Source organism: Schistocerca americana, chromosome 1 (assembly GCF_021461395.2).
Source record: "Schistocerca americana isolate TAMUIC-IGC-003095 chromosome 1, iqSchAmer2.1, whole genome shotgun sequence".
In the NCBI taxonomy this organism is placed as follows: Eukaryota; Metazoa; Arthropoda; class Insecta; order Orthoptera; family Acrididae; genus Schistocerca; species Schistocerca americana.
This window is the reverse complement of record NC_060119.1, coordinates 851,920,426-851,943,045: the sequence shown is the minus strand read 5'-3', so window position 1 is coordinate 851,943,045 and position 22,620 is coordinate 851,920,426. Positions and strand designations below refer to the sequence as shown.

At 40.8% G+C, this 22,620-nt stretch overlaps 1 protein-coding gene across 1 annotated transcript in view; it reads left to right on the top strand.

Moving 5' to 3' along the window:
* Positions 1 to 9,169, top strand: part of LOC124594614 (peroxidase-like) — a 140,622-nt gene extending 131,453 nt beyond the window's left edge. Inside the window, exon 13 of the mRNA XM_047132989.1 lies at positions 9,079 to 9,169. Within this exon, the coding sequence (XP_046988945.1) occupies positions 9,079 to 9,169 (91 nt within the window). The remainder of the gene's footprint in view (positions 1 to 9,078) is intronic.
* The last annotated feature ends 13,451 nt before the right edge of the window (positions 9,170 to 22,620 follow it).

Here is a 22,620-nt window from a genome sequence, read left to right as displayed (position 1 = left end):
TGCATTTATTGTGAGCTCTTTCTATACAGTTTTCCACTGCTGCTCGCTTTTTTGCCAGGAGAAGTTTAGCTTTGCAGAATTTTTTGCATTTCAGATGTGACGTATGAATGTTCACTCTCTGTTCTGCCCCTTGGTTAGCGGCTTGCTCATGCATCTGGTATAGCATATGCATGTTTCATCTAATTTCTGATAGCTCTTCTGCAAACAAGTTCAGACTTTTCTTCTTCATTTCACTTGGCTACCTCTTTTTTTTTTTTTACTGGTGAGCAAGAATACCACAAATCTGTCCAAGATTGACAGTTATATATAAAGTCCCAATCTGCACTTTCAAATCTATCAACAAACATACTTATGTACTTTCCCTTTTGCCCTTGTACCATTACTATTTCAGGTTCTTCCTTTATTATTATTATTATTATTATTATTATTATTATCATTATTACCTTTATTACCAATTCTACATCATTCACCAGCCACAGCTGGACAGACAGCATCAAGATACAACATTATCAAAATACATGAATACAACTCTACTATGATAGTAATTTAATACCACAAGACATATTTAAGTTATAAATTAGATTACAATAATATCACAACTATAAAATAGGTACAAGTACATAATGAAATTAAATATAACTGTTGCTGTTGGAGTCATGGAACAGAGCTGCAGCTCAAGTAAACACTATGCTATTACTACACAAAATAGTAGTTTTAAACTGCTCCCATGGTAGAGACTGAATATGAACAGGGAGAGCATTAAACAATTTTAGGGCCACCATTGGAAAGCTGTTTTGTGTCTTTGTTAATCGACACCTTGGCAGGTCGATACTGTCTTTGTTGCAAGTGCTGTATTTGTGGACTTCATTTCTCTTTCTGTAAATATCATGGTTTCTCTTGATGTGGAAGAGGCATTTCTATATATACTGTCTGTAAACAGTCAGAATTCCTTCAATTTTAACTGGTTGCCTTTTACAGAGTGTAAGGAGTAGTGGCTCATGATCTGCAAGTCCACTTCCTGCAAATCTGACTGTAAAATCTTCCCTATGGAAATTCACAACAATATTGTCTATCCAGGCATTCTTATGTGTGGCACAGTTATTTGTATAATAGAGGTATGATGATCTTAGCATATTGAAGAATGTCCTAGTGACTAGCCTGCGAGTGTTTGGTGATGAGAATGGTATTATAATGAAACTAGAATGCAGATACTTGTGGTCTGTAAATGAGAATCTATGAAGGAAGGTAAAACAGTAATTTTCTTGTGAAACATTGTTAATGGAATTGGAGAAATGATATTTCCACGTTTTATGTTAATCATCTTTAATGGTCCCATACTGCATTTCATGAAAACATTGTTCATCCTTCGTTTTCTTCTGTTTTCCACATTTTGATTGTTTTGGTTCCTTGTAATACTTTATTCCAGACATGTATTTAAAAGAAACTTCTTCATGATTAATGGAAAATCTCATATAAAGATGTGAAACAAATACTAACAAATAGATAGAGGGGCTGGCCAGTACTCACCTCAGCTCAGTACAGCCGATAGATACACAAAAAACAGAACCAAAAATTTACGTTCCTAGCTTTCGAAACAAATGTTCCTTGATCAGAGAGGAGAGAGGGGAAAGAAAGGGAAGAAGGGAAAGTAGATTCAGTTACTCACAACCCAGGTTATGAAGCAACAGGGAAAGGAAAACAGGGAGGGTAGCAAGGATGGAGGCATGGTTGTCAGAGGGAAGCCAAAGATATTCTACTGTAAGTACTTACAGTAGAATATCTTTGGCTTCCCTCTGACAACCATGCCTCCATCCTTGCTACCCTCAAAGGAACTTCTTCCTTCTTCATAGATCAGTGTGTGTCACCAGATAATTTTTTGTGCTGAAGAAAGCCCTCCTCTCACTTCAAGCCACAAACTTCTAATATTCTCCTTTCTTCAGCCATGTTGGTTAATATTGCTTCCTGTCCAGCTGAATTAATTTGCTGTTCCTTATGCATGACACCCAATACTGACATTTAACAAACAGTTTTTCTCTCTTCTGCACCTAATCAACACTTGTGATTGTATTTTGATTTTTGTTACGCAACAGCCCGCATCTCGTGGTCGTGCGGTAGTGTTCTCGCTTCCCACGCCCGGGTTCCCGGGTTCGATTCCCGGCGGGGTCAGGGATTTTCTCTGCCTCGTGATGGCTGGGTGTTGTGTGCTGTCCTTAGGTTAGTTAGGTTTAAGTAGTTCTAAGTTCTAGGGGACTGATGACCATAGATGTTAAGTCCCATAGTGCTCAGAGCCATTTGAACCATTTTGTTACGCAACAATCTTTACTAAACAATCCATTACATACTTTATTTTTCTTATGTGGAAGTGTTATTAAGGCAGAAAAATCTAACTAGCTCATTTTTGTGTTTTAGTATCTAAAGCTTCAGTACAATCAATAAAAGACCGGACTGATAGGCAATATATACCAGGTTGGCAAACCTTTGTACATCAGTGTGCCATTTTTTCCAGAGAAATGTTTAATACGGCCATCGCATGCCATAAACTAATTATAGAACTAACCTTTGATAGAGCATATTACTCTTTTCTTCTTGCATATTTCCTGCCTGTTTAGACATGTGATATTGCCTGAATATTTGCATAATTTAAGATTTGATAGCACATAGAAATTTGGGTGCTGCTGGTAAATGGAATAAAAAACTAAGTACTTCCGAGTCAGTACTGTTTATTTGCAGGCAGAAATAGAACCTTCATAAAGCAATCACAAAAAAATACTTACAGTTCATCTAAATGAAAGAAAAATTAGTGTGATTTCTGCTGCTGCAAATTCAACATCAAGTAATTTATATTTGTTGCATACTTTGCAACTTTAAATAGAATGCAGTCTGAACTCAAGTCATCTGACAAATGGTTTCTTAGCAGTTCTTTAATGTTATTCATTCAGGAAAATAGTGACTCGTAGGCATAGGCAATGAAAATATTGTCAAGATAGCAAATGCAAGGTTCTTTAGACAGTTAGAAGTATCTGGAATTTAATTCGACATTTCCATAATTTTATTGTTGGCATTTCTGCTCATTTTCCCTGATAGTCTTTCTGATTCATTTACTTCCAATTCTTTTATTGCTTGGATAAATTTTTGAATTGATATTGAACTAGACTGGGAATCAGTCAGTTGCGTTTCAATTTCTTCAATTTCAAAGCAATCAAATTAGAAAATTTCAGTTTATCCAGTGAAGTCACATTTGAATACATAATAAATTTTAGTGTCTCTCAATGAAAATTCTTTGATTGAAGAATGTATTACTGAGGAAAATTCCTCAGTGACCTTGCCCTGGTCTGACTTTTTGTGCAAATCCAAATTATTTGTAAATTTTTCAAATTTGGGACATACTGTAGCTTTTGTAAACAATATTGTTATGTTGTGAGGTAGACAAACCAGAGACTGCATTTTATTGACAGAACACTTAGAAGATGGAACAGGTCTTTGCCTACACAATGCTTGTCTAGTCTCTTCTGGAGACTTGTTGCACATTGTGGAATCTGCATCATAAAGGATTGCCAGAGGACATCAATAAAGTTCAAAGAAGGGCAGCTCATTTTGTATTATTGCAGAACAGGGGAGGGAGTACCACAGATATGATATAGGAATTGGGGTGTAAATCATTAAACCAAAGACATTTTTGTTGTGGTAGGATGTTTTTATAAAATTCCAGTCACCAACTTACTCCTCCGAATGTGAAAATATTTCTTCGGTGCCCACTTACATATTGAGAAATGTTCATTGCAGTAAAATAAGAGAAATTAGAGTTTGCATGGAAAGATATGTGTTCGTTTTGCCTGTGCACTGTTTGAGAGAAGAATGGTAGAGAAATAACTTGAAAGTGGTTCAGTGAACCCTCTGCCAGGCACCTGAATTGCAGAGTAGTATGTAGATGTAGATTAAAATATAAGAGTTTAGCCTCAAAAGCATGTATGAGATCTGTTGTAACAATAACTGTTTTGTTTGTGCCTTGAAATTGCAGAGTAGTACATAGATGTAGATTAAAATATAAGAGTTTAGCCTCAAAAGCATGCATGAGCTCTGTTGTAACAATAACTGTTTTGTTTGTGCCTTGAAGCTTTATGTTATTGAAATGCTGGCACACATCTGTAAAAACAGTCAATTTTTTAGCCATGTAACATCCATTAACTGTGAATGTTACACAATTTTTCCCTCATTTTGTTAAAACAGCTCAATTTCTTCCAAGCAGTCCACACATCTTTGAAGTATGTTGCCACCATCGAACCAGCAAACACTGTTATACAAGGGGTGTTGAATAAGAAATGCAACACTTTTTTTTTCTGGAAGCAGTTCCAATACACTATAGTATTCCCCAGTCTCTTGGCTATAAAACACTATTTTTCAACATAACCTCTGTTCAATGTGACAGTCATACACCACCTTACTGGGAGGGCTTGTATGCCCACATTGTGCCACTCTACTGGTTGATGTTGGAGCCAACATCTTGCTGCATCAATAAAATCCCCGTCATCCGCATACTGCTTCCCACAGAGTGCATGAAGTCATTTCTTGAATTTCCGTAGTTGTACAGTTCAGAGTTGATTGTTGTGCCATGAGGGAGGACATCAAACAGAGCAACCCATTCAAAGTCCCAGAAGACTTTACTGAAGGTGCAGCTTTGAACTTCTTCAGAGGAGGAGATTGTTGTGTTGTTTCAAGTTTAAAGTGACAAAACCATGTTTCATGGCCTGTGGCAATTTTCAACAAAAATCTGTCACGATCAGCCTCATAACAGCATATGAAATTAATTTCTTTTGGTCTAGTTTGACAAAGAGAGTTGTGATTTGTTTCATAGTGCCATTTTACAGATGATGTGCTAGAACATAACACAAACACTGCTTTATTGCAGTTATTATTTAATGATGATCAGTCTCATAATGAAAAATCACATTGCTGTTGTTTTTTATAACACCATCAGCTTCATTGATTCAAATGTATTTGACCACCTAGGAAACCAGAAAACTAACAGGAACAAAACTATCACCAAACTGTTTCCTATTACCGTACTTACAATGAATCAGTTCATTTTGAGATACGGTTCCATGCTGCACTGAAATATTTTTCACTAGTCACATCTGAGGCAGACACACAAGACATTCTTCTTGCTAAATTATATAGCTTGGGACAGAGACTGTCATTACCCTTTCACCCCTCAAGCAGATCACAGTCTTTATACTATCAATTCAGGTTAAATACATGTCAATCTCATTGGTAGATTGAAAATGAAATGGCACATGGTCTAGTCACTCCCAAAACAAATTCATTTTTTTGGTTGCTAAGAACAACCAACATTCTCTCAATGGTCGTAAATAAATATTCACACGTATCACAAAAACTGAGTAAGATATTATTACCACATTATAATTTTGTTCTAGCTTATCAAGAACTGAGATTTCATTACAAATTTGATCCATAGTATTAAATGTCTCATTTCTGTCAGATACAGATATCATTTGCAATAATCAAAAGTGCAATGACAGAAATGTTACTATTCTGTGCAATGTCCAAAAATTTTGACTTTGGGTAGGGTTGGGTTGTTTTGGGGGAAGAGACCAAACAGCAAGGTCATTGGTCTCATCGGATGAGGGAAGGACGGGGAAGGAAGTCAGCCATGCCCTTTCAAAGGAACCATCCCGTTATTTTCCTGGAGCGATTTAGGGAAATCACAGAAAACCTAAATCAAGATGGCTGGACGCGGGATTGAACTGTCATTCTCCCGAATGCGAGTCCAGTGTGCTAACCACTGTGCCACCTTGCTCTGTGATTTTGACTTTCTCATCTGTGATACAGAGACAGTGATATTTCAGCACTTGTAGCATCTGCAGTTAACAGACAATAATACAATAGTTGTAATGTACTGACTGGATAATGCTGGACATCATACCCATCTCTGTTTTATCAGCTTGTCTTTCATTATTTCATGGTACTGTAGTAGGGTGAGGCAAAATGTAGGAGATATCTACATGTCCCAATTCTGAACTGATGTTTAGAATTTCCTGGCATAACATTCAAAATCCTACATATAATATTAATCTAAAAGGGACAAAAATCTATAGCATACATTTCCAAGCATCTTTCTAATTACTGTAGTTTTCACTGAAATTGGTAATGCTTCAAAAATTATATGTTGTTGTGTTCTGCAGACATGTGCTTCGGATGTGTGGTGACAGATCTGCAAGACAGGAGTGCAAAACACTTGCCACAGAACATGTAACTGATATCCTTGTTAGTCACTAATGAAAGTATCTCCTAAACATTTTACAACCACCATCCATTGCACTGAGAATGTAGTCTTCTGAATCAAATTTCACTTCCAAACTCTGCTTCCTCTCATGTTCTCACACAATGATCCTAAAGCAGGTGGCTGAGTGGCACTCAGTTAACTATAGTAGAGTGCTGGGCAATTTGAGCACTGGATACTCAAACTACCGTATTTACTCGAATCTAAGCCGCACTCGAATCTAAGCCGCACCTGAAAAATGAGACTCGAAATAAAGGAAAAAAAATTTTCCCTAATCTAAGCTGCACCTGAAATTTGAGACTCGAAATTCAAGGGGAGAGAAAAGTTTTAGGCCGCACCTCCAAATCGAAACAAAGTTGGTCCATTGTAATATGAGACACAATTTAGGTCGAATGAAAGACGATACAGCTACAGTAGTTTGGTTTGAGTCGTAATCTTAGCAGTTAAGCTTTACCAGGTAGCCATTGCTATGCGTCAGGCGCTCCGTCCGTATTTATACGGATACCCTTCCTTTTTCACGTGCTTCCTCTGGTTTGAATCGATTGCTTATTTTGCTTTGATCTGATAAGTGCCATTTTCTTTGTTATAGGTGTTTACGTCACTCTAAGCTGAAAATACATTACTGTACTGCGTCATGCATTGTTTGTCGCATTCTGATAGTGCGTGTTTACGGCGTGTTGCCGCTCCCGGCATGGCTCAAAAAAAAAATGGCTCTGAGCACTATGGGACTCAACTGCTGAGGTCATTAGTCCCCTAGAACTTAGAACTAGTTAAACCTAACTAACCGAAGGACATCACAAACATCCATGCCCAAGGCAGGATTTGAACCTGCGACCGTAGCGGTCTTGCGGTTCCAGACTGCAGCGCCTTTAACCGGACGGCCACTTCGGCCGGCTCTCGCGGCATGGCTTACTTTTGTGCGCACTACCGCCGCTTTTTTTTTTTTTTTAAAAAAAGGGAGAAGAATCATCTCATTAGCGAAACAATGGCAAGAGACTGCTATTTGTTGTTACTAACACTGCTGCTTTCTTTGATAATGATTAACAAGAACCAAATAATAGACTGCGAATGATAGAACATGTTCTGAACGAGAGTTAGGCGCAAATTTTTCTCCGTTTAAAAATCTTTGCGGCCGCTTCTTTAGTACATCAAATTCTGTACTGAAATTAGTCATCTTAGATTTAAAAATCTACTGAGTTGCCGTGCTTCATTTGACTGTATCACTATTAGGCATAAGAATAATACGAATATAAACATGACACGATATGTATATTCTTCCGCGTTTGCTGTTGTCTCACTCTAGTTTCGTAGTTTATTAGGCAGACAGGATTTAAATGAGATAGCAGCAAACACGAAAGAATACATAGCAAAATGTTTATATTCGTATTATTCTTATGGTGAAGAGAATACTGCATGTGATTCACATTTCATCAGGTTCCTATTAGCAACCATCTCCTCTCACAGGTAGGAAAAAATTCAGAATGTAGAGTTGGCCATATTGACAAACATCCCTAACAGTTTTGCTAGTCAGATTTTCGTAGTACATTGAAATTCTGCTACTATCGAAGATGAACAATACGGAATTTGGTTTTACTTCATTGGATAATGTATGAAAATGCAGTGGTCGAAACTCGTCTTCCACCTTTTCTTTTTTTTTTTTTTTTTTTTTTTTTCCCCACTGGCGTAGAGGTTTTGGCGCCAGTATTTATCTCTGTACCTACAGAGAATGCCTGTGTAGCGCTACATATATTTGACGGCAGAAGTTAGTTGTGGTGGCACCTACCAACATTTTTCAGAATTTCTGCTTGCTTTGCACTCGATTCTAAGCCGCAGGCGGTTTTTTGGATTACAAAAACCGGAAAAAAAGTGCGGCTTAGATTTGAGTAAATACGGTAGCAACAAGAAAATAGAATGCAGTTACTGCCTGTCACCAAAGTGGCTGTATTGACATCTGCTGGACTTCAGCAGAACTAGCAGCACCAAGCAATTAAAGTGAAAATAAATTCTCCATGCAGACATCTAACTTGTTGGTTCCTTCCAAATCAAGAGAACAGCAAAGCACACCTGATATGACTTATAATAAGCCTCTCAGGGTTGTAACACATATCATACATACATCACATGTGTGGGGGCAGAATTTCTTGTCATGATCATCAGCCTTACTCCCAAAATAAAGGCAGCAGACTCTCTTTACAACAGGACTACAGAGATAACAAAGTGAATGTGTGCTATTTACACAGGAATCAGACACTTCTTTAGAATTGATACAAAATACGAACCTTCATAAACACAGAAAACAAGCAGTCATTTCCAGCAATTGCTGTCAGGCCTCTGAATTCAGATATGCATATTGGGTTTCACATGATGCATTGTGATTCTATAGGAATTATTTGTACACAATTCAATTGCTGTTCGGCAATTACATCTGCAGAATAATAAAATTCATAGCATAATAACCAATATGCAGTGATTTCAGGGGTTTTTATCAATAGAGAGCAGTGTGTCACAAGAAAACAGAACAAATAGGAACAAAATTTATTTTATTTCCAAATTTCTTTGTAAAATAAATGTTGTTGACCAGTGTTACCTTTTTCATTAGGACGATGGTGGAATTTTTATATTCAGCTCAGTTCAGAAATTAACAGTTTTTACTGTTAACAGTACTAACACAATTTCTCTTAGAGACTAACGAAATTCTTATCATTAATACTGACACCTTAAATAGAACTGCTCAATGATTGGCGTAATTTTATTTATTTATTTTTGCCTACTTGTTTCAGGAACCATCTGGTACATTGCCATGAAATACCTAAAGTTGATTTATCTGCATGGAAGGACAACACATCTGGATATGTGGAAGAAGCATGGTAGTTGGGTTACAGAATATCTGTATTTTAATTAATAAAATTCCAAACATATTAAATTTATGTATAAAATATTTGTCTGTCAGATATTACAGATGAGAACAAAAATGTCTCTTGAACCAACTGTACACACATATATCCATCAAATAACATCATAAAAGGAATCTTTGTAGTGTGTAGTACACATAACTGCTTAACTGACTCAAAAGCCACTTTGACACTATACATCACTTACCATTTTAATGAATACAGTCTACTTCCTGTATAGGCCTACTCAGCGGCCATCTTGAACACAACATCATGTGATTAATCCTGGCATCAGTGTGGTACATGCAATGGCAGTGTTGTTTTATGATTAGAAAATTAATTAGATATAAGATGCACATGAAATGGGATGGTAGTCTGTAGAAATATGCCATTTTGAAATGATTGTAACTTGTATTGTAAAAGCATAAAACAAGACTAAACATTTATTGAAGGTATTTAATTGATTTTGCATTCATTCCACCATATAAATGATATTGACACATGATTGTACTTCCTCTTTTGTGGTGATTAATTTCCTGGTCTGTTACAGGAATGAGATTACATAAAATTAATGGTAAATTTACATTCTATTTGAAGATGCTGTATGTTTTAATCATCAGACTAAAGTTCTGGAGTTTTGAAGGAATATATAATACATCAACAAAATAATAGCATCTCAAAACTTTTAACAAACAAGTCCATTACATTTAATGTGATGATTAGTTTTCCATTTCTTTACCTCTATCTTCATAAAATTCATTTACTGAATAGTAACATTTTTCAAGTAAGTATTTTTTAAGTTGAATCTACATTTTATAATATCTTTTAAATCTTTAATGTGTGTGGCAGAGCATTATAAAGTTTAACCCCAACACTTCTGAGTTCATGTTCTTTTCGTATCTAGATCATCTTGCTCGTTGTGTTATAATTGTGACAGTCTGCATTTGTGTGGAGATTGTTTAGGTTTGCTTTGGTTACAAGTACACATCTGAATATGTGTAGTGATGGCAAAGTCAGAATTCCTAATTTTTGGAACAGTGGTCTGCAGGTCTTGTGTGTGGCTGTTTGTGATTATCAGAACAGCCCGTTTTTGTAGGGTAAAAATTTCTTTTAAATTATATTTTGAACTAGCTCAGCAAGTTATGCCATATGAAGCAATAGAATGAAAATATCCAAAGTGTGCCATTCTGGCACCCTCAGAAGTGCAAACATTTGCAATAACTCTCATGACAAAGCGGGCTGAGTTAAGTTTGTGTGAAAGGTATCTAGCATGATTTTTCCAATTTAAAGCTTCATCTACATGATGACCCAGTACTTTTTTGAGCTGCACACTCTCTATTTGACTGTCATCCAATTATTTTTTCAAACTGTTTTTTTTTCATACAGTGAAAGTTTGTTTGCACAGAAACAAGTCTCAATACTTTTCATGATGTTATTTGAAGTAATATGTAATGAGCTTTTAATGTCACTCACTATTAAGTTTGTATCAGCAGAGAATACAGGTTTGGCTTTATCCTGTGGTAAATGCCAATTATTCACATAAATAAGAAAGAGTATTGGGCCTAAGATGCTTCCCTGTGGGACATCTATGGTTACTTCTTTGTTTTTTGAAATTTAAATTTAGATTGTGTGGTGCATTTAAAAAGTGGCCATTAATGTAATCTGCTATTTTATTTTTCTCTGTGTTTTGGTTTTCACTGTTTTTGAGTGTTATTTCTTCATCTTCACAAATACTACTAGTTCCATTTTTTACAATTTTCAATATAATTTTAGATTTGTTATCAGACTTCCTGATTAGACCATCATTAAATAGCTGCTTTGCCTTTGCTATTACCTTCTGGTATATTTTTCTATATGTTTTTACGTATTCTACAAACTATGGATCAGTGCATGTTTTCATTTCTTGGTTCAATGTTTTCATGGTTACACAGGAAATCCTAATACACTTGTTATCCAAGGTTTATGGTTCTTACAATACCAGACACACACACACACACACACTCGTGCAAATGCAACTTGCACACATGTCTGCAGTCTCAGAGAGCTGACACCACACTGTGAGCAGCAGCACCAGTGCATGATGGGAGTGGCGACGGGGTGAGGGTAAGGAGGAGGCTGGGGCAGGGAGGGCGAGGGATAGTATTGTGGGAGTGGTGGACAGTGAGATGTTGCCGTTTAGATGGGGGGCAAGAGAGAAGGTGTGGCGGGGGAGGGAGTAAGTAGCAGAAAGGAGAGAAATAAGGTGGCGGTGAAATGACGGCTGTGTAGTGCTGGAATGGGAACAGGGAGGGGGCTGGATGGGTGAGGACAGTGACTGATGAAGGTTGAGGCCAGGAGAGATACAGGAACGTAGGATGTATTGCAGGGAAAGTTCCCACCTGCGCAATTCAGAAAAGCTGGTGTTGGTGGGAAGGATTCATATGGCACAGGCTGTGAAGCAGTCATTAAGATGAGAGATATCATGATTGGCAGCATGTTCAGCAACAGAGTGGTCCACTTGTTTTTTGGCCACAGTTTGTCAGTGGCCGTTCATGCAGACAGAATTTAGTATTTCTATTCTCTATCTGTTGTCTCAAGATTCAACATCAGATGGAGCCATGAGAGAATGACTGAAAGATTTGAATACGCACAATTAGTTTACAATGCACCAAAACTAACTAATAATGTTAGACACACCTTTCCCTAGGAACTATCAAGCAATGTGGCCCAGCGGTTAGCACTCTGGACTCACATTCAGGCAGGTCGATAGACACACAAACATACACACAAAATTCAAGCTTTCGCAACAAACGGTTGCTTCATCAGGAAAGAGGGAAGGAGAGGGAAAGACGAAGGGATGTGGGTTTTAAGGGAGAGGGTAAGGAGTCATTCCAATCCCGGGAGCGGAAAGACTTACCTTAGGGGGAAAAAATGACAGGTATACACTCACACACACACACATATCCATCTGCACATACGCAGACACAAGCAGACATTTGTAAAGGCAAAGAGTTTGGGCAGAGATGTTAGTCGAGCCGGAAGTACAGAGGCAAAGATGTTGTTGAAAGACAGGTGAGGTATGAGCGGCAGCAAATTGAAATTAGAAATTAGCGGAGATTGAGGCCTGGCGGATAACGAGAAGAGAGGATATACTGAAGGGCAAGTTCCCATCTCCGGAGTTCTGACAGGTTGGTGTTAGTGGGAAGTATCCAGATAACCCGGACGGTGTAACACTGTGCCAAGATGTGCTGGCCGTGCACCAAGGCATGTTTAGCCACAGTGTGATCCTCATTACCAACAAACACTGTCTGCCTGTGTCCATTCATGCAAATGGACAGTTTGTTGCTGGTCATTCCCACATAGAAAGCTTCACAGTGTAGGCAGGTCAGTTGGTAAATCACGTGGGTGCTTTCACACATGGCTCTGCCTTTGATCATGTACACCTTCTGGGTTACAGGACTGGAGTAGGTGGTGGTGGGAGGGTGCATGGGACAGGTTTTACACTGGTGGCGGTTACAAGCGTAGGAGCCAGAGGGTAGGGTAGGTGGTTTGGGGATATCATAGGGATGAACTAAGAAGTTACGAAGGTTAGGTGGACGGCAGAAAGACACTCTTGGTGGAGTGGGGAGGATTTCATGAAGGATGGATCTCATTTCAGGGCAGGATTTGAGGAAGTCGTATCCCTGCTGGAGAGCCACATTCAGAGTCTGATCCAGTCCCGGAAAGTATCCTGTCACAAGTGGGGCACTTTTGTGGTTCTTCTGTGGGAGGTTCTGGGTTTGAGGAGATGAGAAGGTGGCTCTGGTTATTTGCTTCTGTACCAGGTCGGGAGGGTAGTTGTGGGATGCAAAAGCTGTTTTCAAGTTGTTGGTGTAATGGTTCAGGGATTCCAGACTGGAGCAGATTCGTCTGCCACGAAGACCTAGGCTGTAGGGAAGGGACCGTTTGATGTGGAATGGGTGGCAGCTGTCATAATGGAGGTACTGTTGCTTGTTGGTGGGTGTGATGTGGACGGATGTGTGAAGCTGGCCATTGGACAGGTGGAGGTCAACGTCAAGGAAAGTGGCATGGGATTTGGAGTAGGACCAGGTGAATCTGATGGAACCAAAGGAGTTGAGGTTGGAGAGGAAATTCTGGAGTTGTTCTTCACTGTGAGTCCAGATCATGAAGATGTCATCAATAAATCTGTACCAAACTTTGGGTTGGCAGGCCTGGGTAACCAAGAAGGCTTCCTATAAGCGACCCATGAATAAGTTGGCATACGAGGGGGCCATCCTGGTACCCGTGGCTGTTCCCTTTACTTGTTGGTATGTCTGGCCTTCAAAAGTGAAGAAGTTGTGGGTCAGGATGAAGCTGGCTAAGGTAATGAGGAAAGAGGTTTTAGGTAGGGTGGCAGGTGATTCTACATCTACATCTACATTGATACTCCGCAAGCCACCCAACGGTGTGTGGCGGAGGGCACTTTACGTGCCACTGTCATTACCTCCCTTTCCTGTTCCAGTCGCGTATGGTTCGCGGGAAGAACGACTGTCTGAAAGCCTCCGTGCGCGCTCTAATCTCTCTAATTTTACATTCGTGATCTCCTCGGGAGGTATAAGTAGGGGGAAGCAATATATTCGATACCTCATCCAGAAACGCACCCTCTCGAAACCTGGCGAGCAAGCTACACCGCGATGCAGAGCGCCTCTCTTGCAGAGTCTGCCACTTGAGTTTATTAAACATCTCCGTAACGCTATCTCGGTTACCAAATAACCCGGTGACAAAACGCGCCGCTCTTCTTTGGATCTTCTCTATCTCCTCCGTCAACCCGACCTGGTACGGATCCCACACTGATGAGCAATACTCAAGTATAGGTCGAACGAGTGTTTTGTAAGCCACCTCCTTTGTTGATGGACTACATTTTCTAAGCACTCTCCCAATGAATCTCAACCTGGTACCCGCCTTACCAACAATTAATTTTATATGATCATTCCACTTCAAATCGTTCCGTACGCACACTCCCAGATATTTTACAGAAGTAACTGCTACCAGTGTTTGTCCCGCTATCATATAATCATACAATAAAGGATCCTTCTTTCTATGTATTCGCAATACATTACATTTGTCTATGTTAAGGGTCAGTTGCCACTCCCTGCACCAAGTGCCTATCCGCTGCAGATCTTCCTGCATTTCGCTACAATTTTCTAAAGCAGCAACTTCTCTGTATACTACAGCATCATCCGCGAAAAGCCGCATGGAACTTCCGACACTATCTACTAGGTCATTTATATATATTGTGAAAAGCAATGGTCCCATAACACTCCCCTGTGGCACGCCAGAGGTTACTTTAACGTCTGTAGACGTCTCTCCATTGATAACAACATGCTGTGTTCTGTTTGCTAAAAACTCTTCAATCCAGCCACACAGCTGGTCTGATATTCCGTAGGCTCTTACTTTGTTTATCAGGCGACAGTGCGGAACTGTATCGAACGCCTTCCGGAAGTCAAGAAAAATAGCATCTACCTGGGAGCCTGTATCTAATATTTTCTGGGTCTCATGAACAAATAAGGCGAGTTGGGTCTCACACGATCGCTGTTTCCGGAATCCATGTTGATTCCTACATAGTAGATTCTGGGTTTCCAGAAATGACATGATACGCGAGCAAAAAACATGTTCTAAAATTCTACAAGAGATCGACGTAAGAGATATAGGTCTATAGTTTTGCGCATCTGCTCGACGACCCTTCTTGAAGACTGGGACTATCTGTGCTCTTTTCCAATCATTTGGAACCCTCCGTTCCTCTAGAGACTTGTGGTACACGGCTGTTAGAAGGGGGGCAAGTTCTTTCGCGTACTCAGTGTAGAATCGAATTGGTATCCCGTCAGGTCCAGTGGACTTTCCTCTATTGAGTGATTCCAGTTGCTTTTCTATTCCTTGGACACTTATTTCGATGTCAGCCATTTTTTCGTTTGTGCGAGGATTTAGAGAAGGAACTGCAGTGCGGTCTTCCTCTGTGAAACAGCTTTGGAAAAAGGTGTTTAGTATTTCAGCTTTACGCGTGTCATCCTCTGTTTCAATGCCATCATCATCCCGTAGTGTCTGGATATGCTGTTTCGAGCCACTTACTGATTTAACGTAAGACCAGAACTTCCTAGGATTTTCTGTCAAGTCGGTACATAGAATTTTACTTTCGAATTCAATGAACGCTTCACGCATAGCCCTCCTTACGCTGACTTTGACATTGTTTAGCTTCTGTTTGTCTGAGAGGTTTTGGCTGCGTTTAAACTTGGAGTGGAGCTCTCTTTGCTTTCGCAGTAGTTTCCTAACTTTGTTGTTGTACCACGGTGGATTTTTCCCGTCCCTCACAGTTTTACTCGGCACGTACCTGTCTAAAACGCATTTTACGATTGCCTTGAACTTTTTCCATAAACACTCAACATTGTCAGTGTCGGAACAGAAATTTTCGTTTTGATCTGTTAGGTAGTCTGAAATCTGCCTTCTATTACTCTTGCTAAACAGATAAACCTTCCTCCCTTTTTTTATATTCCTATTAACTTCCATATTAAGGGATGCTGCAACGGCCTTATGATCACTGATTCCCTGTTCTGTACATACAGAGTCGAAAAGTTCGGGTCTGTTTGTTATCAGTAGGTCCAAGATGTTATCTCCACGAGTCGGTTCTCTGTTTAATTGCTCGAGGTAATTTTCGGATAGTGCACTCAGTATAATGTCACTCGATGCTCTGTCCCTACCACCCGTCCTAAACATCTGAGTGTCCCAGTCTATATCTGGTAAATTGAAATCTCCACCTAAGACTATAACATGCTGAGAAAATTTATGTGAAATGTATTCCAAATTTTCTCTCAGTTGTTCTGCCACTAATGCTGCTGAGTCGGGAGGTCGGTAAAAGGAGCCAATTATTAACCTAGTTCGGTTGTTTAGTGTAACCTCCACCCATAATAATTCACAGGAACTATCCACTTCTACTTCACTACAGGATAAACTACTACTAACAGCGACGAACACTCCACCACCGGTTGCATGCAATCTATCCTTTCTAAACACCGTCTGTACCTTTGTAAAAATTTCGGCAGAATTTATCTCTGGCTTAAGCCAGCTTTCTGTACCTATAACGATTTCAGCTTCGGTGCTTTCTATCAGCGCTTGAAGTTCCGGTACTTTACCAACGCAGCTTCGACAGTTGACAATTACAATACCGATTGCTGCTTGGTCCCCGCATGTCCTGACTTTGCCCCGCACCCGTTGAGGCTGTTGCCCTTTCTGTACTTGCCCAAGGCCATCTAACCTAAAAAACCGCCCAGCCCACGCCACACAACCCCTGCTACCCGTGTAGCCGCTTGTTGCGTGTAGTGGACTCCTGACCTATCCAGCGGAACCCGAAACCCCACCACCCTATGGCGCAAGTCGAGGAATCTGCAGCCCACACGGTCGCAGAACCGTCTCAGCCTCTGATTCAGACCCTCCACTCGGCTCTGTACCAAAGGTCCGCAGTCAGTCCTGTCGACGATGCTGCAGATGGTGAGCTCTGCTTTCATCCCGCTAGCGAGACTGGCAGTCTTCACCAAATCAGATAGCCGCCGGAAGCCAGAGAGGATTTCCTCGGATCCATAGCGACACACATCATTGGTGCCGACATGAGCGACCACCTGCAGATGGGTGCACCCTGTACCCATCATGGCATCCGGAAGGACCCTTTCCACATCTGGAATGACTCCCCCCGGTATGCACACGGAGTGCACATTGGTTTTCTTCCCCTCTCTTGCTGCCATTTCCCTAAGGGGCCCCATTACGCGCCTGACGTTGGAGCTCCCAACTACCAGTAAGCCCACCCTCTGCGACTGCCCGGATCTTGCAGACTGAGGGGCAACCTCTGGAACAGGACAAGCAGCCATGTCAGGCCGAAGATCAGTATCAGCCTGAGACAGAGCCTGAAACCGGTTCGTCAGACAAACTGGAGAGGCTTTCCGTTCAGCCCTCCGGAATGTCTTTCGCCCCCTGCCACACCTTGAAACGACCTCCCACTCTACCACAGGTGAGGGATCAGCCTCAATGCGGGCAGTATCCCGGGCAACCACAGTCGTAGTCCGATCAGGGGATGCGTGGGACGAGCTGGCCGTCCCCGTCAAACCCCCATCCGGACCCCCACAGTGATGCCCATTGGCAACAGCCTCAAGCTGTGTGACCGAAGCCAACACTGCCTGAAGCTGGGAGCGAAGGGATGCCAACTCAGCCTGCATCCGAACACAGCAGTTGCAGTCCCTATCCATGCTAAAAACTGTTTTGCAAAGAACGTCTGAACTAATCTACAGAGAGCGCAAACAAATCGACAAAATTTAAACGGTTATTAAAATACAAGATTGCCTAGTAAATTCAGTAATGCTGCTACTTGCGCACTGCTGACACTGCTCGGCGGCGGAAGGAGACTACGCGAATTTACACTATTCAGGTACTAAAACGCGATGCTACAACTCTCAAATACTATAATACGCCCGAAATTTATGAATTAAACAATGCAAGAACCAAAAACACGCAAAGAAATTAAGAATTAAACTATGTAACAAATGAGTGAGCTAGGAGTATACGACTTGCTGCTGCAGCTGCTTATCCAACGGCGGCAGGGAGCACACTGACTGCGACCAACCGACACTGGCCGTTCAAAACAAAACAGTAGACAAACGACTACGCGAATTTACACTATTCAGGTAGTAAAACGCGATGCTGCAACTCTCAAATACTATAATACGCCCGAAATTTATGAATTAAACAATGCAAGTACCAAAAACACGCAAAGAAATTAAGAATTAAACTATGTAACAAATGAGTGAGCTAGGAGTATACGACTTGCTGCTGCAGCTGCTTATCCAACGGCGGCAGGGAGCACACTGACTGCGACCAACCGACACTGGCCGTTCAAAACAAAACAGTAGACAAACGACTACGCGAATTTACACTATTCAGGTACTAAAACGCGATGCTACAACTCTCAAATACTATAATACGCCCGAAATTTATGAATTAAACAATGCAAGAACCAAAAACACGCAAAGAAATTAAGAATTAAACTATGTAACAAATGAGTGAGCTAGGAGTATACGACTTGCTGCTGCAGCTGCTTATCCAACGGCGTGAATTGAAGTGCTCCATCGCAGCGAGGCCCTGGACGTGCGGAATATTTGTGTATAAGGAAGTGGCATCAATGATTACAAGGAATCCTCAGAACCTTAGGCCCCCTACAAAACCTTTCACCTGACTCCATCAACCTCCTGACCCCACCAACACCCCACACCCCTACGTTCTACCTTCTTCCTAAAATTCACAAACCCAATCGTCCCGGCCATCCCATTGTAGCTGGTTACCAAACCCCCACAGAACGTATCTCTGCCTACGTAGATCAACACCTTCAACACATTACATGCAGTCTCCCATCCTTCATCAAAGACACCAACCACTTTCTCGAACACCTGGAATCCTTACCCAATCTGTTACCCCTGTAAACCATCCTTGTAACCATTGATGCCACTCTCCATTGGCCCAAACTCTTTGCCTTTACAAATGTCTGCTTGTGTCTGTGTATGTGTGGATGGATATGTGTGTGTGTGCGAGTGTATACCTGTCCTTTTTTCCCCCTAAGGAAAGTCTTTCCGCTCCCGGAATTGGAATGACTCCTTACTCTCTCCCTTAAAACCCACATCCTTTCGTCTTTCCCTCTCCTTCCCTCTTTCCTGATGAAGCAACCGTTGGTTGCGAAAGCTTGAATTTTGTGTGTATGTTTGTGTTTGTTTATGTGTCTATCGACCTGCCAGCACTTTTGTTTGGTAGGTCACATCATCTTTGTATATATCACAATTCAGGTGATAGTGGAAAAAGTGAAAAATCAATCATGAATCATGTTTCAACATCTTGCACAACATTTTGAACAAGAAAAAGGTCATCACCACTGTACTCTGCGGCTACTCACACCCATTCAGAAAAGCCATTGAACCACAGCAGCAGCGGAAATGTTGCAGCTGTTTCAGGCCTAACCAGACAAACTCTTTACATGCCTAATCACTATGGACGAGTGCTGAGTGTATTAATATGACCCCAACACAAAGGAGTAAAGCAAGCAATGGAAAAATGTGGATTTAACCCATGCTGAAAAAGGTTATGGCTCAACTGTTATCAGACAAGGTGATGCCGAGGGTTTATTGGAACTGCCACATGTGGTGCTAAGAGTTTATACTTGTAAGGGGCGTACTGTCACATGAACATACTGCAGAAATCTCTTGATGATGTTATGGGAGGCTGCCAAGACAGCGCGTCATGAGAAGCTCTCCAAGAGTGGTTTTCTTCTTTACACCCCAGATCACTCTGCACAGGACACTGTCCCACACACTCTGCACAGAACACTGCCCCACAGCCTTCTCCTTTGGCTTACCAAATTTAGCCTCACAACCTATATTTTCTTGACATGGCACCAGGCAGTGTAAATTTCGAAAATTTTTGATGGTAGAGTGCACCTCTTCAACCACATGGTAACACATACCTTCCTCCCCTTCACCCACCATGAAACCCCCCCCCCCCCCCCCCCCCAACCCTGCGCCTTATAAATCAGGTTTTCGACTTTTGAAAACATGTGATAAAATTTGCAATGACAAACATTCTTTACACATTGCTACTATAAAATTCATGTTTTTAAAGTATATTTTCTTATGTTCAAAATAATAAAACCATAAAATGTAATATAAACAACAGGTGCTACCGTCTGTCCCCATAGCAGTGTCACATTGCTCCCTAATTCTGCTTGATACATATTGGCATAAGTCTGTAGTCTTCGTGACTATGACATGTTTTCAACTGCTGCCAGCCACAACATTCAACCAGTTGCACTGTAGCTGTGCGGTGAACGTATGTCGTGTTCCAGTATTAATTAGTAAAGCATTCAGCACTGAGTTTTGGTGAAGAATAAGTGGCCCACCGGCATCACGAACAATCCCAACTTCCCAAAGAGTTAATGCTCGGTGCACACGAGCGATTTATTATCACAAGTTTGCAGCATCATTTTCTCGTGCGTTTCGGCACTGTGTGTGGAACACTATAGGGTCCCTCACATGGACACTTCTGAATGTGTGATTTAAGATGAGCCACACAGATCCACACACATGAATGCAGTCTCAAGTATAAGCATGCAGGTAAGTGGTTAAGCTGCTGGTCAGATGCATTCCATACCTGCCTGCCAGTGCATTTAAACGAACATACCAGTGATGTGGCCTTGTCACCAGTGCTGTTCTACTCTCACTCAGTGATTCTTCTGTCTACTGCCTACAGTTCACAACAGAATAGTTGCATACTCTGTTGCAATTCTTGTCAGTAATCTGCAATACGCAACACAATCATGGTGGATTCAAACTTTTTTTGGAATTTCTAAATATTTAAACTTAGAAAGGGCAACAGTGCTTCTGGAAAGTGCAATCCAAACACTGTACAAATAATAATATAAAGACGGAAGTTTATGATAAATTGATTTTGTTTTGGAAACCAGTTTTCCTCTAGGCAAACAGTGATGTTTTGCAAATAAATAAATAAATAGAAAACTTACGAAGTCCATTTAGAAAGAAACAGAAGAAAGCTTGTCACTGCAAGCTAAGTGGCAGGTCTCTCGTTTATATTTATGTATCAACTTTGTGGTACTATGAATTGCATTTATTTACTCTGCACTAAAGCTGCCAAGCACTGCTGAAAATGTTGACTACACATACTGAATTGTGTGACAGTAATATCTGGAAAGTCAGGCTGTTACCAGCATAGTTCCATGCTTCAACACTTTTTCTCCCTCATCTCCTTCTACTTCTGCAGAGTCTCACAATAAGTACGATATCAAGGCACTATTTGCTTCAACACATTTTATGACAAATATCCTAATTGCATGACCACAGAGTAGTAACAGTGGTGAGACTTTTAACTTGATTTTAAGCAATGCATAATTACAAAATTTTCTTGGATGTTGTTGGTTGGCTGATTTGGGGGAGGGGACCATACAGTGAGGTCATTGGCCTCATTGGGCGAGGGAAGGATGGGGAAGGAAACTGGCCATGCCCTTTCAAAGGAATCATTCGGGCATTTGCCTAAAGTGATTTAGGGAAATCACAGAAAAGAAATCAGGATGGTCGAGTGTGGGTTTGAATCATCCTCCTGAATGTGAGTCCAGTGCCTTGGAAATCTGTGTGAATTTTCTTCCATGTAATTTTTGACCAATATCTTAAATAAAAAATATTAATACAATAACCAATACTTTTAATTGTTTACTTTCATGACCTTTGGCCACATTCGTGATAAAGTACTTTGCGTGTCTTGGGAATTATATTAGACAGCGATGATGTGGAAATGGCTGAGGCTATTTTTGATCTTTGAGGGAGTCACCTGTTGCTAGAAACCTGAGATCAACTGTGACACGTTCCTCTGCAGGAATGCTCTCTGTGTCATTTCAACTCATTTGGTCCTTGACGATGTCTGGAAAATAGTTTCGACAGTTTTGTAATTCTCTTGCAGCTCTTTAATTGAAGAAGTGTAATAGTGATGCAAGCTGTATCGCTTTCTTACGTTCATATTCATAGCTACAACACCTACTACTGTAGAACCAGTAATAATATGCAATTGTCCCACACATGCCACGCTAGAATTTTGAACGCCACACTTGCACACAAATCGAGACCCGTATAGCATGTGTGGAGTGACATTCAGCGTAATGCTCATATTCCACACATGTTGCACAGATCCTCCGGATATTGAGACACATACATATTCTTTGCCCATGCTTGTTAGCGACAAGCTGCAGTGAGAGAATCGAAGTGCGCACACCCAGTGATCTTTATCAAACGATTTTACTGAAACTATTCGGTAAAAATATTTGATTTTTACATTATTCATAGCTTTATATGTCATCTTCATGGTGAAGTGCCAATCATCTCGCTAATGGTCACACTTACTGTGTGCTGTACGCAGTTAAGTAAAAACTTCTCAAAATTCGAAAAAGCCGATTTTATATAGCGTCATTTTGCCATGCGTGGTATACTTTAACCATGGCGGCATATGAACAGGTTACAATCTTAGCTGAAGATAAGGTGGGTAGATCACGTAACTAATGAGGAGGTATTGAATAGGATTGGGGAGAAGAGAAGTTTGTGGCACAACTTGACTAGAAGAAGGGATCGGTTGGTAGGACATGTTTTGAGGCATCAAGGGATCACAAATTTAGCATTGGAGGGCAGCGTGGAGGGTAAAAATCGTAGAGGGAGACCAAGAGATCAATACACTAAGCAGATTCAGAAGGATGTAGGTTGCAGTAGGTACTGGGAGATGAAGAAGCTTGCACAGGATAGAGTAGCATGGAGAGCTGCATCAGATCAGTCTCAGGACTGAAGACCACAACAACAACAACAACAATCTTAGCCGTTTCTGAAATGTTTCGACCCT